Genomic DNA, 18752 nt, shown 5'->3' on the forward strand with positions numbered 1-18752 from the left:
TGAACGGTAGGTATATCTTGGAGGTTGTTATCTCACTCTGACTGGGTAGTAACAGGTTAATTTGAATGTCGGTCTGCCTTCGCCCGGTGCCGGTTCCTCTAATCGCCGAACAGCGCAGGTTCACACACATGTGAAGTGCTGGCAAACCCGCATCTTGGCAGCCCCTTATTTCAGAAGTTTGACGATATGAGCTGATGGTGCCTGACGGTTGATGGCTAGCCATTGCAATACAGGCCGGAATTCGGTTCCCAGTTTAAGTCGGAAGCTCGTCGCGAACGGTTAACGGTCGGAAGTCCCAACCGGTTGGGAATAGGTGCTCGGTGCTGAAGAAGATAATTTTGATTAGGAAGTGCTATTAAGTGTGGTAAAAATGATGTTCTGTTGCTATTGTTGGATAGTTCGTTGGTGTGACTAAATGACCATGAGTTTTGCATTAAATGATATAACGTAACAAGTGAATGTTGTCATTGCATACCAGAATATAGAATTATTGCACTGTGTTCCTCTGCCGTTCATGTAGGAAGTGTAGTTTTCAAGCTCTCTCAAACGAAGAACATTATAAACTGCTCAAAGTTTTCTGCACTTTCTAAGTATGAAGAATGTTTTTATACAGATTAATTACTCATTTTTCGTAGGATTCACGCTCGCTTTTGGAACAAAGATTCGGTAGCAATATTGAAAAAAAAATTCTTGGAGTATTGATTGAATCGAACAACTTGAATGCTTTTTGAAATATTTCTGACAATAGAATCTTAGAATGGCTCGTTGTTATTACTTATCGAACCGATACACTCCTAATATTTCACCCACTTGGCTATTCAAAACTATTTGCACAATGAAGAAAATTATTTCGAATTTTGGAAACCCGTATCATGACATGTGGAGAGAGTGGCGAAAAACTGGTAAATCATATGTTGCTCAAGGAAGCAACTAAAGACTACTCGTATCTGCTTAATAATCAATGATATTGCTTCAATAAGCTACAATGTACTAAATAAACACTTCATAATTATCTACATAAAGAAGTATTCGCGAAATGGTTGCATACAAACGCTTTCTACTGGATCAATTTCCGGTTGAATAGGTAGTTGGGAGGGGCACGTGTCCCTCTGTGTCTCCCTCTGAAAACACCAGTAATTATTAGCAGCAGCATTTGTGTATGCCATTTTTGGACCCAAAAACTTGCTGTGGGTATTGCTCAGCTTACCCAGTGAGCAGTGATTGTCGGTTCGAGTCTAGTTTCGGTTGACAATTTTTCTGATGGCCCAGACATTTTCATATCGCTCGGATTATCCCGTTATATTTGATAGATGCTTATTTGTACAGCTAATTAAATGAAATTTTACAGATTTCTCTCAAGCTATTTATTGATGAACATACATTCGAGTCAAGGAATTTTATTTATTGTGAAACTGATGGTTTACAGCAACGTTTCGAACACGGAGGTTAAGTTCATCAATTTTGGAGAAAATTGTACCTTTAGACTTGGGATCAATTTGTCCGTTGCTGTTGCCAGATCATCGTCACCATTATGCTATATTTCTGTTTAGTGGAGAAGAATCTAGTTTGAAAACTATATTTTCTCCATTAAGGAGAAAATTGTTTAATCCATATTTGCGCGTCGAAACCCTTAACTAAATTAGTTATGATATACGGTGTCGGTATTCGGATAAGACCACCATATTTTTATTTGTAGTCAAATAAACTACCTAATTTGCCAATTTCAAAGTTATTATTAGATATTACAAATTGTGCTTCGTATTAAAAAAAATCGGATCAATCAATAAAAAGAAAGGAAGGGCTACAGGTACTGGAAAATGATATAAACCTTTCGTCTGTACATAATGTTAAATATATCTACCGACAATATTTCGATTTTAACCTTCGATAGTTTGTCACGATTGTTTATGTTGACAATTTTGACAGTTAATAACCAAAACCGCAAAAATTGTTTTGCTTTTAATCTTTAATAAATCCTAAGAAACGCTCATATGTTTAAAGGGCGAACACACGCTGACATAGTCGCAATTTACAAAGCTGAATCGATTGGTATAAAAGACTCGGCCATTCAGGCCTCGAAATAAATGTTGAAAGATTCCTTTTTATAGGATAGTAAAAACATAGAATCAAATTGTAACTTTCGATTTCCACTTGGTGTCTTCAGAAAAGATACTGCATAGTTCAGATTTTTTTTTGATAAAACTGGATTGAAAGCTGTGTTTTCCACAATAATCCGATTATTACAAAAATATTTTCAAAAGATGCGAACATTGTTTGTTCCATAAAAAGACTAGATCATTTACAAATGGAGCGCTTAATGGTGGCTATAGACCATTCATTCATTTGCTCAAAATTGACTCCCCTCTCCCCTACGTCACATTTTTTTTATTCTCCGTTTCCCTAGTATGTAAAGAATTAACTTTTGAAATTATTTATAAATTCCTGTAAAACATGTTACGGCACATTCTAGTTTACTCCCTCCCCATGCATATGTCAGAAAATCGGTCTGCTTTCTCATCTCGGCAGTCGAGCGGTGCTGTGAGCAACAAAAAACAAAACTTCTACTCATGCCACTCCGCAAAAACTTGTACACTGAAGTCTTTTTATGCGGTTTTTTATGCGACTTTTTTATGTGGATTTTCAAAGTTATGCGGTTTTTTATGTGGATTTTCAAAGTTATGCGGTTTTTTTTTGTGCGGATTTTCAAAGTTATGTAATTCTTTTTATGCAGCTTCCTTTCAATTTTTAGGGCATCACCTGAAGCGACTTTTATCGAAAGATAGATTCTCGTGAATGCACATGCTTAAACAAAAGACATAAAATGTTCATATTTTTATTTTAGAATATAAATTACTAGTCTTTGGGCTAAGGATATGAGAAGCATTCTTGATGCAGTGAAAATAAAAACAGAAAATGACTGAATACCTTTTTACCTTTCTCATAATAAAATTTATGCAATCGGTCTGAATTTCGACTTTTTAACCGAGGCCCGCAGAGCCGAATCTCTTATACCATTCGACTCAATTCGGCGAGATCGGAAAAAAGTCTCTAAGCGTGTATTTTTTTTACTTGGTGATAAAGCTTTTACGCCGACCCGGCACACGTTCAGTAGTTAGACCATACTACCGATTTCGTCCATCGTGTGCCAGAGTGAGGGACTCTGAACAGAGAAGATAACTCTGAACCCTATTCCTCTAAACTCCACCAAGAAGTCCGACATTTGCCTGATCCCCCGAATTCCATTTAAAATGACTACTTCGGGGGGAGGCGTGCTAATGCACTTCACTTGATTCCAGGTCTAGCTGGTCGTGCTAGATTTCGCTTGTCTCGTAACCACCATATCAGTCCTGCACGGCATGACATTCTACATCTCTCTACGTTGACCAATTGAATGCCGTGGTCGATCTGGCGATTCCGGTTGGAGGGTGGCTTTCGGTTCACTGGTGCCCCAACGACCCAGGTGGTTTGTCGTGTTCGGTGCTATTCGGCATAGTCCCCGATGGTGGACCTAGCCTAACTCAGAGGAGAGTTCCCCGACGAAAGAATGTCTCCGGAAACCGTTGACGGACACGTTATTCTTCCTTAGATGCAGTCCGGCAGAATGCCGAGGTCAGTCCAGCGCTTCCCGGTGGAGGATTGCGTCCGGTTCACTGGTGCCCCGATGATTCAAGCCGGCGATTCGCTACGGACTACTCGGAATAGTCCCCGACGGTGGATCTTTCCTACTCCGACGAAGTGTTCCCCGGCAGTGAAAAATCTTCCGAAACCGATGCTACCCGGGCAGATACCGAGGTTTGTCGTGCGATTCTGGGTGGAGGGTGACTTCCAGTTGACAGGCGCCCCGACGAGCATCTGCCGGAGCTACTTCCCGATCTACTCGAATTAGTCCCCGGCGGTGGGCCTAGTCTACTCCGACGGAGAAATTTCCCGACGTTGAAATTTCTCTCGAAATCGTTATCTCGATACTGGTCGGTTAGGTGCCGAGGTCAGTCTTGCGATTCTGGGGAGTCATGGTTCCGACAGCATAAGTCATTAAGTGACTTTACGCTTGTCTGGACATGCCGCGGACTCAGGTGATCCGCATTTAATGCCAAAATATCCTGACTCCTGCGTTGCAGAAGAAACAGGGTTAAGTAACCGGGAAACTCTAAGTTTGCTCATAATACCCTACTCCACACTTTTCTAAACTTTCTTACTTCAAATCCTTGCTCTTCCTTGAATACTATGACTCTTAATATTGAAAAATATTTCACACCTTATGTGATTTTTATGCGGATTTTCAAAATTATGCAGTTTTTTTATGCGGATTTTCAAAGTTATGCGGTTTTTTATGCGGATTTTTTATGCGGTACGTATCCCCCGCATAAAAAAACTTCAGTGTACGTGTAAACTATAGAACAGACACATCCCGTTGCCACCTGCAAGTGAAATTAGTGAACCACAAAATAAATTTCACCCATTACGGGAGAACACAATCGCGATTAACTTTACGCTAATTCCAATCTTAAACCTACAGTGCGCAGGGTGTAACAGTTGATTAAGGTGAAAATGGAACTTGTGCTTACAGAAATGTCACACATACAGTTACGTCACAGGAGAAAGGCAGTATTAATAACGTTCAACTCTTTAGCCAAGGTAGAAAGCTTCCTAGCGAAGAACGACATACACCACAACGTCGAATGTGGAAACATCAAAAACAGGATCGCCGTGTATATGGACAATCATCTGAACGAATTTCGCCTGCACGATTTTGCACCTCGCGCTAGCATGGATTATATTAAAAGATTCACGTCGAAGTATGGAGAAGTGGAATCCGTCACAAACGACACTTAGAGAAACTTTCCCCCCGTCATTATTAACGGTGTTTGAGTAGTTTACATTCGATGGCAGATCATCTCAAGGTGTTACCTACATCCAAAGAACGCTATGCACATACCCACACGCCTACGGGCCAGTGCTGTAATCAAGCGACACATTGCGGAAAGCCATGCACGAAAAAAACTAAAGAAAATTCATCTACTAAAACCAACACTAACAAACAGCCTTCGACATTTGATGATACACCATAGGCAGCCCGCCAAAAACTAGTGCCGGACAATGTTTCTCGGTATCCCCAAACCAATAGTTAACATACCTAGGGAAGTAACAAACAAAATGGAAACGGCTACAGCAGAGTTGCTCAAAGACACAAAAAGCACTAAATAACCACCCAACATTGAAAACCAAAGCTGCTCTAGCAATATTCGTTTTTTAAATTATTTTTCATGAATTGCTCTATTATTTTTTTGAAATATCTGTTATTTCCAAAAAAGGCAAGCGACCCCTGGAGTTAAAACCTTAATAAACAAGTTAACGTTTAAATGGAAACTATCTTCACCGCGGTTTACTTAAATTCACCTTGTTCAATGATACCGCAAAATTGAGTCAAAGGAAACTCAATTTTAGGTAGGTTTTCGTATGCGAAATTTGGGGAGAGTTCTCCCTGAAACCGATTCACTTTTCTCATATATGTCAGTGGTATTTGTTACGGAAATCGATGAACCCCTGGTTTTCTAGTTACCTAAATACATAATCGAGGGGATTTGCCTCAATTTAAGGATCACCAAAATCTTTCTAACTAAAAGGTTCTAAAAGTAATGCGGAAAGTACTTTATATTACTATATTGTTCAGTGGGGAAAAGTGGAACTATTATTTTCGTCGACAGGATTTGATATTGAATTTTGCCGCCATTTTGAATTTAATGATAGAAATTGCTATTTTGTAAGGCTCGCACCTACCGATCGAATCGAACACCATTGGAAAGCTGAGACTTTTTCCTACGAAGTAGCTCTAAATAATTCTAATTGCAAAATTGTCTTTTATAGAAATCTCTAAATATTCGTAATTTTTGCGCTGCTTGATGTAGGAACCATCATTCTTGTTAACGACTGTGCACAACGTAGCAGTAATACAACGAATGCGTTCTTCGTATTATTTTGCGATGTTGGAAAAGTACTGAAGGAATATGATGGACAGAATGGACTGAGATGAACATTAGAGCACGTTTTATTTTACTAAAGCACATTTTTCACAGTACACACAACGCTCTTGATCTATATGATTTAAAATATCGCACTACAATTACAAACGGTTATAATTAAATATTTCCTAAAACTTTGCTCAACGAAATCAAACCTGTAGGACGCTATCTTTACTGGTCATGACTTTTTGGTGGTAATCAACGAGGAACACGAATCGAAATGGTGAGAGAAGCGAAAGCAATTATGTGAAAAAATCTCGCTCAGAGGCAGGATTCCAACCTGCCACCTTTCAGACTCCGCTCCAATGCACAAACCCTTATCCTATCCCTAGGATATGATGGCGTCCCAGAAAGAACATATGATTATCACAATGATCGTACCCCATTATCACTTGCTGAAATATAAAACTAGGGACTATCAATTGTTGAAATAAATGTTTACTTTTCGAGACACATATGTGGAAAGTGACCCGGTTTCAGCGAGTACTATCTCAAAATTTCGCAATTAAAAAAAAAAAGATTAGTGGAATACCTAGCCCTAACTGAAAATCCACCAAATTTAGTCTCCAGTATTATACGTCCACAACAGCTTGAAAACTTCGGCTTTTTCGATTTTCTTGTTTTTCGGCCCACTTTACTGTACAGTGCATACAAAACAAACCCTCTAGAGCGCAAATGCATCTGTTTTTTCCACTCTCAAACTGTGAGCGAAAAACTCCTAAATGATTTGTTACTGCCTGCCCAGTTCAGAGATGACTTGAAGAATACATATCACCTTGTCTTCTTGCTACCCTACCAGGTAAGCTTGTGATCACTGTTGAAATGAAGAAAATTTTACATAAGTTCATTCGAAAGCCTAGTAGTGATATGTTGTTATGGCCTAGGATGTAAAAAAGCGTTTTTAATTAATAGAACCATATGGTTTTGTCTTCTTGTCTTGTTGGAATCATTAAAGTATATTTTCATAAAAAGGTGAAAGTGTCCCAAAATGGAGAGTAAAATTTACTTAATTTTACTTTATATTTGAGTCTTCAGCAAAGTTGTAGAAAATGTTAATTTTATCAATTTAGGTTAAGATACTTATTATCTAACTACATCCGTTTCATTGTTATCTGGTGTTTCCTGAACAATCTGTTAAATTCAGCTTCTTAATAATCGTGTTCAAAGAATCTGGGTGCTCGTAATCATAATTGAATATTTTATATTTCAAAGTTACTCGATTTTGGGCCATCATTCTCCAGTCACCTTGTACGTCCGACTTCAACTCTTCCTCAATTGCACATAAGCAGCGAGTGCGGGGTCTGCCCTGAAATCGACGAACTCTTTCAGGTTCTCCACTGAGCATAACTTTAGCAGGTCTCTTTTCCGGCAACGCCCATGGCACATGACTGTACAAAGCAGCATAGAGTATCAGCGATTTGTATGGAGCAAGTGTTGTGTGCGTCTGTAGGATACGGGACTATAGCTGATTACGCAAACCATACTAAGTTCTTTTCGCGGTCGCAAAACACTTTGTATATCGCGTCCAACATCGTTATGACCTGTTATTATTTTTCCATCCTTCGGATTGCCTCGTTCTCTACCAGCTGTCATATACTTTGTCTTGGCAGGCACACATGCATCTTCCACTATTCTGCGATCAACGCCAATGATGTTGATGCCGTCCGCAAAACTAAGAAGCATGTTAGAGGTCTTGATGATGGTTTTGTTCCACGCACATCAGATCTTCGTACTGCAAAAATAATATTAAGAAACTTGAGAAAGAATGTATAACTACAACTTTGGGAAAAGTATTCCGCTTTAAATATCTTTATAGTGGAATTATAGCGGAATACTTTTTCCAAAGTTGTGAAATATTGTTCCATTCAGCATTTTTCCTGATCGTTCCTACTTCGATGATGGATCAATTTGTTTCAGTATCTATCAAATCGCCAATAGCTGTTAATGCTTCCCTAGATTATTTGCCCTTTTCTAAGCCCCGCCAGACTCAAAATTGTTAGATTGAATAATTTTGAAAATACTTTACAATCGGATTTACATTTAGTTTTTGACGTAGGACTACGTCTTTGTTTTCGATATAGGGGTGCATGTCGCAAATTCTACAAAAATGGTATGTAACGAAAAGTGGTCCAATTTTAAACGCATATAATTCAGCCATCTCACAAATTTTTTGCGCATATCGAACCGAAATACTTCTAATAATACATTCCAATAGATAAACCCAAAGATTTTTGATAGCATGGCATTAAAAATTTAAATTATGAACAACCTAGTCAAAATATCGCGCATTTACACACAGAAGATAGCGCTTCCCTAGTTCAGCACGACAGATTTGTGTACCTAGCGCGCTACGCTTCTATGAATGACGTCATCATAGACTATTTAAACGGACGGATTTCGCCGAAACAGCTCAGTTGCCTGTAGAACAGCAGACGAAGCAGATCACTGCGCTGTGTGTTTTCACAGCCAGTTTAGCTGAGTTAGAAGTCCATTACACTGCCTGTGGAGGTACACTATGCTATCTTTTGTGTTGTGCTCGTTTCCAGCACACTTTTATGTATAATTATTCGTACACAAAATAGTTTGTACAGCGAGCTCCATTTGCAAACACGGTTAACATAGTGTCGTGGTATTAGTTGTCTCTTTCGCTCTACCCATCATCATCAGCGTTCATTCATTTTGCTTTGTGCGCTTGGGTTTGATGTTTGAGGCGAATGTGTAGGTAGGTAGATTTAATTTGTTACTAAATTGCACAACGAAAGTTTCGATCAATTCATCACGTGATTTATTTACACTCAGCCTATAGTATTTTGATTCTACTAATAGGTACATACCATAAAGCCTATTTATGAATGAATACACTGCCACTTGAAAAACCGTTGCAAAAACGCATCTTGTCCATATATAAAATTGTTTTCGATTCTTGTTATATTTAACAGTTTCGATATTTGATTAAAACCACTGCATTCACTATATTTGTATGCGAAAAAATTTACAAAAATGGCAAAATATAACTAGAATGCTTTGATTTTTCTTCACTGGTTCGGGTTTTTTTACCACACACAATCGAAAGGTTTTTACAAGCTAATCTTATGCTATAAAGATTTAGTTCCAGATATTAGTTCGGTCACAGTTTTCTGTCTTCTTAAATAAGTTTAATCGGATTCGACCACCTACTACAAATTAAATGACCAAGAAGGTTTGGTTCAATATGTAATATTCGATGTTGATTGGTTGTGATTAAATCATCCGTAAGAAATATGTTTGATTTATTATTACTATAAATGTACTAAGAAAATAAATATTTTACATTAAGTAGTATAGTCCTACGTCTACAGCTCGTGCAACCCCATTGGGCTGCCCCTTGTAGTTTTTATTTTGCTTGGGGTTCAACCTTATTAATTAAATAATTATGCAATTTTTATTCAAATTTCTATTTTGTTGAGCTTCTATTAGGATGTACGTTACAAATTTAAATAAAATTCTAGTTCCGAATTAGGTGGCGAGTTATTACTTCTGACTAAAATTTAGATTTTTCTCTACTCTGTTCTTAGTCCAGGTTCGATTCTGTTTGGATTTCTATTCCGATTTTCCCAATTTCAAATGCCATCCAGGGCAAGAAAATCATGTGCATTCTCGGCAGGTCTGATTGCCATGATTTTTTATTCAGACCTGCCGAGAATGCACATGATTTTCTTGCCCTAGAAATTGGGAAAATCAGAGTAGAAACCCAAACAGAATCAAACCATTGCCATTAATTTACTATGTTCACATGATTCCAATTCCAAGTAGGGGAATTATGGTTAAAACCGACACCTTAAGCTTAAGACTTTTTCTGGGTTGCCACAAAATCAATAAAATTATAATTTCTACACAGAACTCTTCTTCAGAAAATTCTTAACAAGGCTTAATTTTGTCAGTGTTTCAAAAAATCTAATTCATTAAAAATTATTGCTTGCAAAACTTGGAAAACAAAGTGACATTTTGTAGGCACTGCGGGTAAAACCGACACCCCATAGGGGTAAGACCGACACCCCTTTAATTTATTTTCTCTCCACTTTATTATAATGTTTATATTTTTTAAAAATGTGATGTATGCCTGAGTAATATAGTGTGAGTATATGAGATGCAAATATGTGCTTTTCGTGGCTTCATTATGTAGTAAGGAGGAGAGAATTCGAAAGCGTAGTGCTATAAACAAGAGTATTTTATGATATAGGATTATTTCTTGATAATGGTATTTCCAATAATCCTTATGCACTTCATTGCAACCTTCATTGTCATTTTATTTCGTAAGAGAAGATTTGCAAGTGTTCTACATTCTGCTAATCGGATTTATTCACTTATAAGTGACTTCTTAGTAAAACGACCTTTTCCAGCCTTGATTTTTCGAATTCTGATCATCAACGATCTACCAGGTTATACAAAAGATCATTGTCTCATTGAGATAAATTACATCTATGACTAACAAACGTTAGAACTTCGGTTTGAGGAGCTTTTTGCAAAAATAGCAAAAGCTTCAATAGAATCTGATAAGCAAAAATAGCAATTTTTGATTTTTAAAGAGACTTATAAAAAATAAACACAATAAAAGTATTTCTGTGTATTTTTGCTATTACTATAGTTTGCTAATAGTGTAATTGTAGTGTCACAAAGATCCCCAGCCTGTAATGAATCGCAAGTAAACACAACCATCTTAACAGTGTGTCGGTTTTACCCTAACCAAAGGGTGTCGGTTTTACCCCAACAGCGCACATTTTTTTATAAAACCAATTAAAAATATTGAATTTTTCAAACTCGTCTTCAATGCACCCAGTTGATCATAGCAAAGGCCGATAATAATAGGTACTGAAAAATGTAGTGATTTGAAAAGCTTTTGTTCGGTTAAAACCTTAAAATCTACCAACAAAATTTTACATCCAGACGAGTATGAAAGCTACTGTCGTATGTTTTGTTTATTTTTATGACATTGGGCGTACTAACGCAAATCCAATTTGTCTTCAAATGCTCTACATAATCATATTAGTAATAAAGTGTCATTATGAAATGAATAAAAATTTGATTTCTAGGGAAAGTTATGGGGTGTCAGGTTTTCCTACAATTCCCCTAGGTGCTTTCCAAAGCAACCTCAGCCTTTTATTCGATGCAAATTTTTCAGACAATTCTAATCTTTCAAATGTGTTGATCTATCGAACTACAATTTTTACTCCGTCTTATGATCAGCAGCGATGGATCCCAATTCACTCTATCTCTCAAAAATCAAGTGAATATATTTCATATTTCAAGGAACACTGGCTATATAGTATATTCAAATAAAGTGTGAGATCTGAAAATAAAAGTGAAACTGCGACGATAGCTCGTGTGAAATGCAGATGCCAAGTAAAAAGTGAAACTATTCATCCATCAGCCGAAAACAGAAAATTAAATAACCCATATCCAATTTGCATAAATTTGTGGGAAATGGACACCACAGCAGATATGTTTTGAATTGAAGAGCTGCTAAGTGTTGCGCAGTGACAGTGTTTTCACGCCGCAAAGTGATAAGAATGCCAAATTACAAAATGTGTCCTCGGCCGAAAACCCTTCTGAGGGTCGCATTGTTCGTGGTGACGGTTTTGCAACTGGTGCGTGCAGACGCCGAAGCCCAGCTGCGCTTACCGGCAATTGGCCAGAGTGGGGTCGTTGTTAAACCGGATGTACGACACAACAGTTATACCGATGTGGAGGAAGAAGAAGATACTGAAGATACGGCGAAGCGAAGTAATAACTATGATCGAAGTAGAAGTGAAAGATTTGGGCCGCCCTACGATGGGGACGGTGATGGGGAAGTGGAAGAAGAAGACATGGAAAACTATCCACAGAGCAGAAGCAACGAAGACCGACAGGATCGGCAAAATAGGGTGAGTCATTTAAATTCACAATTGATTCTTTCCAATTGGAGTAACGATTAAATTTTCAGCCTTTTTCATATGACGATCGAAGTCGATACAACAACGATGATAATCGAAACTATGATCGGGACCGATACCCGCTGGAGCGGGACCGCAATCGTTACACGTCGGATGTAGAAAATCCGAATCTGTACCAAAACCGTGCACCATATAATCCCAACCAGCCGGACGATCGGTACAACCGTAATCGCTACCCGGACGGTCGGTACGATCCCGAACGCCGTCCATACCAGAACGACGTGGACAATCCAAATCTCTACCAGGATCGAACGCCGTACAATCCAAATCGGCAAAACCCATACGAACCCCAGCAAAGACCATTCGGTCCGGTTGATAATTTCAACAACGATCGCCCTCGGGACCCCTACAACGAGGGTCCGTTTCGAAGCGTCGAAGAGGAACGTCGCTTCCGGCTGGAAACGGAGAAACTTCGCTCCTTTTTGGTGGATATTGATCGGAAGAGTTCGCTCGAATGTTCCCTCAACGTGGCAGCCCAGTGGAACTTTGAGACCAACGTGAACGAGGCGACCCAGGTCGAAGCGGTAAGAATCATGCCAATACTAACTTTACCGGGGTCGGTTCCGGGGCTTGTTTATCTTTCAAGATTGGGATCCAAAATTAGCGCGTGTTAGTCATGGGACAATACTGGGAAAATTGTGGCTTGGGGTTTGACATTGACACACACATTACATGCTATTTAGTTCCCCTTCGTATGAGGGCGTGTATGCAAGCACGCATGCATACACAGTTGATGGCCAAGAATCGCGGAATTATATCTTGTTCTAGGCTATTGTCAGAAAACGAAACACAAAAACAAAACAAATCTTTTTAAATGCCATGTTTGGTGGGTGTGTAGCGGAATGGAAAATTAGCGTAGCCAGCCATGGTTAGGTGGAAAATGACTTGTCTAGCAATGAACGACGGCGTCGCAAGCATTATGGTAGAGCAGTGGCAGGCTTTAGGAGCCGTGGGAAAACGGTTTTCAATAAACAAACAGACTTTACTGTAGCTACGGGTGTCCGAGAAGACAATTCGAAACTGTGCTAACATTGAACTTTGTCGTCGAAGAATTGTCTTATTGTAGGTGACATTGAAGAAAAACTAGATTCGAGCACGTAAGTGCACAATTGATTTGATGACAGCAGGTTTGAAGGTTATTCTCGTGGTCTGCTATTATTTTAAAAAGTGCGTGTGGCAATGTGGAAAATACATTACTTTTGTCCAAAGTCCTTAGGGACTTTGACTTTTGTCAAATTACAATTGATATTAGAGCAAAAAACTCAAATCTTAGTGATGTTTGGTTCGTCATGCGAGTCTCTTGGTGAGGTGATAACGTATCGCATTTGGAGAAGTAAAGATGGGTTCGTCATAGCCGGAGTATCGTGACCGTACTTAAAGCTGGGAATTGAAATAGATACTGAAATAGGGTGAAAATATACGGATTTTATGAAAGCAGTAATCATCTGATCCATGATTGGTCGGTACAATTCGACCAAGCAGCGAGCGTTGCTGGGACTGCCCCTTTTTCATCGTAGGAACTGGAAAAAGGGAACATAAGAAACGTCAGTTTGTGTTCTGACATTGTAAGCGTAGCAGCTTCTGCGTTTCATGTCAGCTCGCATTCTTTGGTGGTAGGTAATTCATTCTATGAGTGCCGCCAGGCGCCGATCTTTTGGTGCGAGAGAACCGCGCTCTCTTGCTCTTTAAATTATACGTGGCGTCAGGTGCGTGTACAGATAAATTCACCACGGTGCGGGTGTGATTGACGATTAGACAAGCATTGGTTTTTTCGTTGTGTAAAGGAGATGATGTTGATGATTTGATACGAGTTACTTCGTAAAACTTATTTACGAGTTTCTAGGGCTTTTGTGCACTACCCGGGGAAACTTAAAATACACGGTTCTCGGAGCAAACGGAAAAAGTTTTACGTATCGTCAATGTTTAAACACAGTTAAATAATGATCCGTATTGTACAACAGGTTGATGCATGACGGGATTTTTATATTGACATTAAGACCAACTTAGTTTATGTGCGGCTAGATGACGCAATGTGCATTTTACTTATTGCTTGCGACACTAAAAACAGCGCACTTACCATTTTTCTTATAAATTCTTATCAAAGACTGGTTAGTTCGACTGGTCTGTCTATGAAAGTACCAACTCTATCACTCGAAATACATGTGTTTTGACAGCTCGCAGTTTTGAGATCACTCGCACTTTGAAAGTGCTGAGTCCAGGTTGGTGGGAAGTGCTCAATATTTTGTTTGCAAATGTAGCGGCTCAACAAGTGAAAAGTTCCACTAAAAGTGATGTACTGCATTCGTTGTCGATTATCATTCGTGACAATTGCAGGGTTATTGAAAAAATTCCACTGTTTGGTTAAGGTTTGAGTATATTATTATTTAACTAAAGATGGGGTAGAACGCGTCCCCTAAAGATAGGCAATAGCTTAGCTATACAACATTAATTAGGAGAATTTAATAAATATCATTCAACTAACATTTTCTCGTGTAATCGCAATCATAACTCTTTGCAAAATTTTCATAAGCATGTAAAATATGAAAAGCTTCAAAATCATAAATTACACGTTGGAAAATGGTCAGGTAAAAAGCAATTGTGCGGGGGTAAACCACAGACAAACCGACATAACAACTAGAACGATTTCGATGAAAGTTTTTAGCAAACATTTAAACTAAATTGCGTCGGAACAGTACCTCCATCCGTATAATGAGTTACACAACATTGTGTAAAGTGTCTCTCATAAAAGAACACTAAAGTTTTTCGTATTCAAATGAGCATCTTATATTAACGTTTCAAGTAGAAAGTTTGGTGGTAACTTTGTGCTCCGGTTGACTTCATGAAAGGTAAATCGAACAAACAACATTGCTCTCCCTTGAGTACTATGGCTCTTCATATTGAAAAATATACTTCACCTTCCTGTCCCTTGCTAATTAAATGCCGTAACAACTGTTGTATTCTACTTCACTATGTCTCTGACATTACCCATCCACCTTTTTGCCTCTCTCAATAGAAAAGTATTGCAATTGCTCTGAAACCCGACTTTTTAACGAGGGCCCGGAGGGCATATACCATTTGTGACATTCGGTATTATCACACTCAATGACAATAAATTGAGCGATGAAAACGTGACCTCTTAAAATCACTATTTTTCATTTTTCACTTCATACATTGATTTATCGTAAATACTTTGTTTGCAGCACTTTTAGAACTTTGCATGGCGAAGATTTTTGCTGAAGTAACAAAGTTATTATCTCGTCTATTTGAAAAGTTATGAACGATTTTTGTTGAAAAATACACCATTTTCAAAAATTAATTATTTATTTTACAGAAATAACGCTCTCGCAGTTATTTCACCAAAAACTACAAAAGTTTAGATCTTTCAAATGAAATTAAACAATTGAAAATCCATTTGCAATGTTGGAAGATATATAGCTTTGAAAAAAACAATTTTGGATTTGAAAATCGCCTGTAACTATGTAAACAAAAGAGATAGAAACTTCATTGCTTCGGCAAAAATGTGTATTTACAAAAGTTCTAAAAACCTCTAGAACAAAGTATTAGCGAGAAATTAATACACAAAAAGATATTAATAGAAAACCAATTTTTAAAGAGCCACCCTACCTTAAATATTGCAAAAATCATAGCACATGAACCATTAGAGATAGTCTCATAGTTTTTTCAGAAAAGTTGCTTCAATTTGATTGATTTATAATTTTGTAGAACATTATGTTGCTGAATTTTACATCTCTAAGAAGTTGATACTTTGAACACCCTAACCACAAGGACCACCCTAATTCAATTAATATAAAAAATCGGCAAGAAAGTACTAACAAAGTTTGCCGAAGATACTATATATCTAAAATCAACGGTTTTGGCGCAAATAGTTTTGTCTTCCTAAATACAGCTTTGGGACTATAGTGCACTGGAATTTCCCATATAAATCGGTACAATCGTAATACCTAAGAGGCTAAAAACTATTGAAATGGTCACCAAATTACTTCTAATCGCAGATCTAGATCACTGATTGCCAATCAAACATTCTTTGAATATATTGTCCACTATCGACGATTCCGGAAGTCCGGAATTCCAGGCATATTTCACAATTAAAGTCTCATCGGTTCTTCGGTGATGACTGAACCGATTTTCTCAAACCAAGTCTCAAATGGAAGGCAAAATATGCAGTTGAGTATTGCGTCGCCGCCCCTCCCCCGCCTTGCCCTTACACCTCCCTCCTTAACCACTCCCCTCCCCTTGGACCACCCTCACGCTCGCATTTCCTTCACCCACCCCGTATACCGAAATAAGATGAAGCATTTCTGACGCATCCTCCACTCCCACTCTACTAACCCCCCATTCCCTACACGTTCAAACCCATTCCACCAACAATTCAAAATATAATCACATGAAGATAACATTGAACTCATGCTGATTAAGCTAATTAAATATTATTCTTTTGCCTTTCTCATATAGAAAGGTTATGCAACTGCTCTAAAAACCGACTTTCTAACCGAGGCCCGGGGGGCCGAGTCTCATATAACATTTCAGTTCGCCGAGATCGCAAAATATCTCTTTTTTATAGTAAGGTTAAAAAAGCTTCAAAAGTCTGGCCTGTAGTGTATTGGCACTGTGTGGGACTCACGACTCACGTTCGTGCCTAACCACTAAAAACATTCCTTACTCTTTGCGCCCTTCTTCCCCACGGATCTACGTCATCGTATTACTTCGTGGGGAGGTTCGTTGCGCTTTCGTCGCACCTCTTTCTGCTGCTCTATCTCGGAGCCTCGCTTGGTCCATGGAGTGGCACGACCTATGAGCTTTGATTTAACTCTCGGTTCCTCTCCTGCTTCTTGTCTCCATCCTTTACGTCGCCGTTTATTTCTCGTCCCTGTGGTGAGCCGTTTAGGTGCTGATTCCCTGAGCCATTCAGATCATGTTTCCGTGAGTCATTCAGCTCCCGGCCTTATCACGATCCGCTTGGATAGTGCTCAACGATGAACTCATCCTACTCCGACCTATGGTTCCCCGACGGAGGAATTTCCCCCGACACCGATATCCGCTTTCTTGAGCCATTTAGCTCTACTAAAATCTTCCAGCTTTACCGCTTATCCTACTCCGATTGAGAGTTCCCCGACAACGGAATTTCTTTCGTTACCGGTGTTTGTTTCGTGAGCCAATTAGCTCCCCTTTTCGTCACGATTCTGTCGGGTAGTCCACGGCGCCGAATCAGCCCTATCGTGAATTCCCCGGCGGCAGACCGCTCCCAATACCGATGTACGTTTCTGTGAGCTATTAAGCTCCCCGCCTCGTCTACTCGGTCTAGTCCCCGGCGGTGGACCTAGCCTACTCAACGGCCATCCAGCAGATGCTGAGGTCCATCCAGCGATTCCGGGTAGAGCGTAGCTTCCGGTTCACTGGCGCCCCAACGACCCACTTCTGGCTATTCGACGCGGTCTACTCGGTCTAATCCCCGACGGTGGATCTAGCCTACTCACGAGCTACCCGGTAGAGTGTCGAGGTCGGTCCGGCTATTCCGGTGGAGCCTGACGTCCGGTTCGCTGGCGCCCCGACGACCCGAGCCCGGTGCTACATCGCGTACTACTCAACTGGTCCCCGGCGGTGGACCCAGTCTACACCGTCGGTGAGTTTCCCGGCGGTGGGATTTCTCCAGAAACCCTATTTGTGGTTGTATGTATGTGTGTATGTATGTGTGTACGTATGTATGTATGTATGTATTAATGTATGTGTGTATGTGCGGATTTGTTAACAAAATGTCCACATCGGTTTCTCGGAGATGGATTCAAATGAAAGGTATAATATTCCCATAGGTTGCTATTGAATTTCATTTTCAACCGACATCTTGTTCCGGATTACGAGTTGAAGAGTATGGTTACAAAACAAAATTTGTTGATTTGTCTACATCGGTTTCTCGGAATTTTCTGAACCGATTTTGACAAACTTGATTTTAAATGAAAGGTCCATCAGCTGCTGTTGAATTTTGTGTGGATCCGAGTTCTGGTTCTTGAATTACAGGGTGATACGTACGATCACGCAGCAAATCCCGATTCTAACGAATTCTGCGATGAATGTAAAAAGGGGAATTTTTTCCAAAATGTAAACACAACTGTTGAATTTGTAGATCTAGGTCACCAACAGTCATTCAAAGTCTCTTTGGCCACACTGGCCACCATCGACGGATCCGGAAGCATCCAAATTCAGAATAACGGTTATATTGGTTTCTCGAAAATGGCTAGACCGATTTGATCAACTTAGTCTCAAATGAAAGGTGTTGCGTCCCCGGAAACTGATATTAAATTCCATCTCCATCCGACTTCCGGCTCCGGAGTTACGGGTTGTGGAGTGCGATCCCATGGAAAACTCCGATTCAAACCGATACCGCGATGAATGCAAAAAGGTGCTCTTATATATACTTACCAAGTGTAATAAGAATGAAAGACATTTCCATAATGTTATATTGTACGAACCAGCTATTAAATCATAGTTTGGAGAAATGAGAAAGGCACAATTGTACCTCTAGGTGGATTAAAACAGGTTTTATTTAAGAGGTTTGCGGTGATCACCATTAGAGACCAATAGATCATCTAAAATCCCAAAACTCAAAAAAATACATTAGTATATGAGTATTCCTCGTACCTTAACGACTAGCTAATAAATAATAATTTTTTCCTGCATTCGAGAACGTTTTTAGTAAAAAAGCGCTGTTTAAGCTCTAAAAATTGTATTGAAAAATTCTTATCCATGA

General features: G+C 39.2%; 1 protein-coding gene across 1 annotated transcript in view; it reads left to right on the forward strand.

The window, feature by feature from the left end:
* Window positions 1-284: 284 nt before the first annotated feature.
* Window positions 285-18752, forward strand: part of LOC131679436 (probable serine/threonine-protein kinase kinX) — a 50925-nt gene continuing 32457 nt past the window's right edge. The window contains exons 1-3 of the mRNA XM_058960166.1: window positions 285-590; window positions 11307-11920; window positions 11980-12513. Of these exons, the coding sequence (XP_058816149.1) occupies window positions 11567-11920; window positions 11980-12513 (888 nt within the window). The 5' untranslated portion in view covers window positions 285-590; window positions 11307-11566. The remainder of the gene's footprint in view (window positions 591-11306; window positions 11921-11979; window positions 12514-18752) is intronic.

This window comes from Topomyia yanbarensis, chromosome 2 (assembly GCF_030247195.1).
Source record: "Topomyia yanbarensis strain Yona2022 chromosome 2, ASM3024719v1, whole genome shotgun sequence".
Taxonomy (NCBI): domain Eukaryota; kingdom Metazoa; phylum Arthropoda; class Insecta; order Diptera; family Culicidae; genus Topomyia; species Topomyia yanbarensis.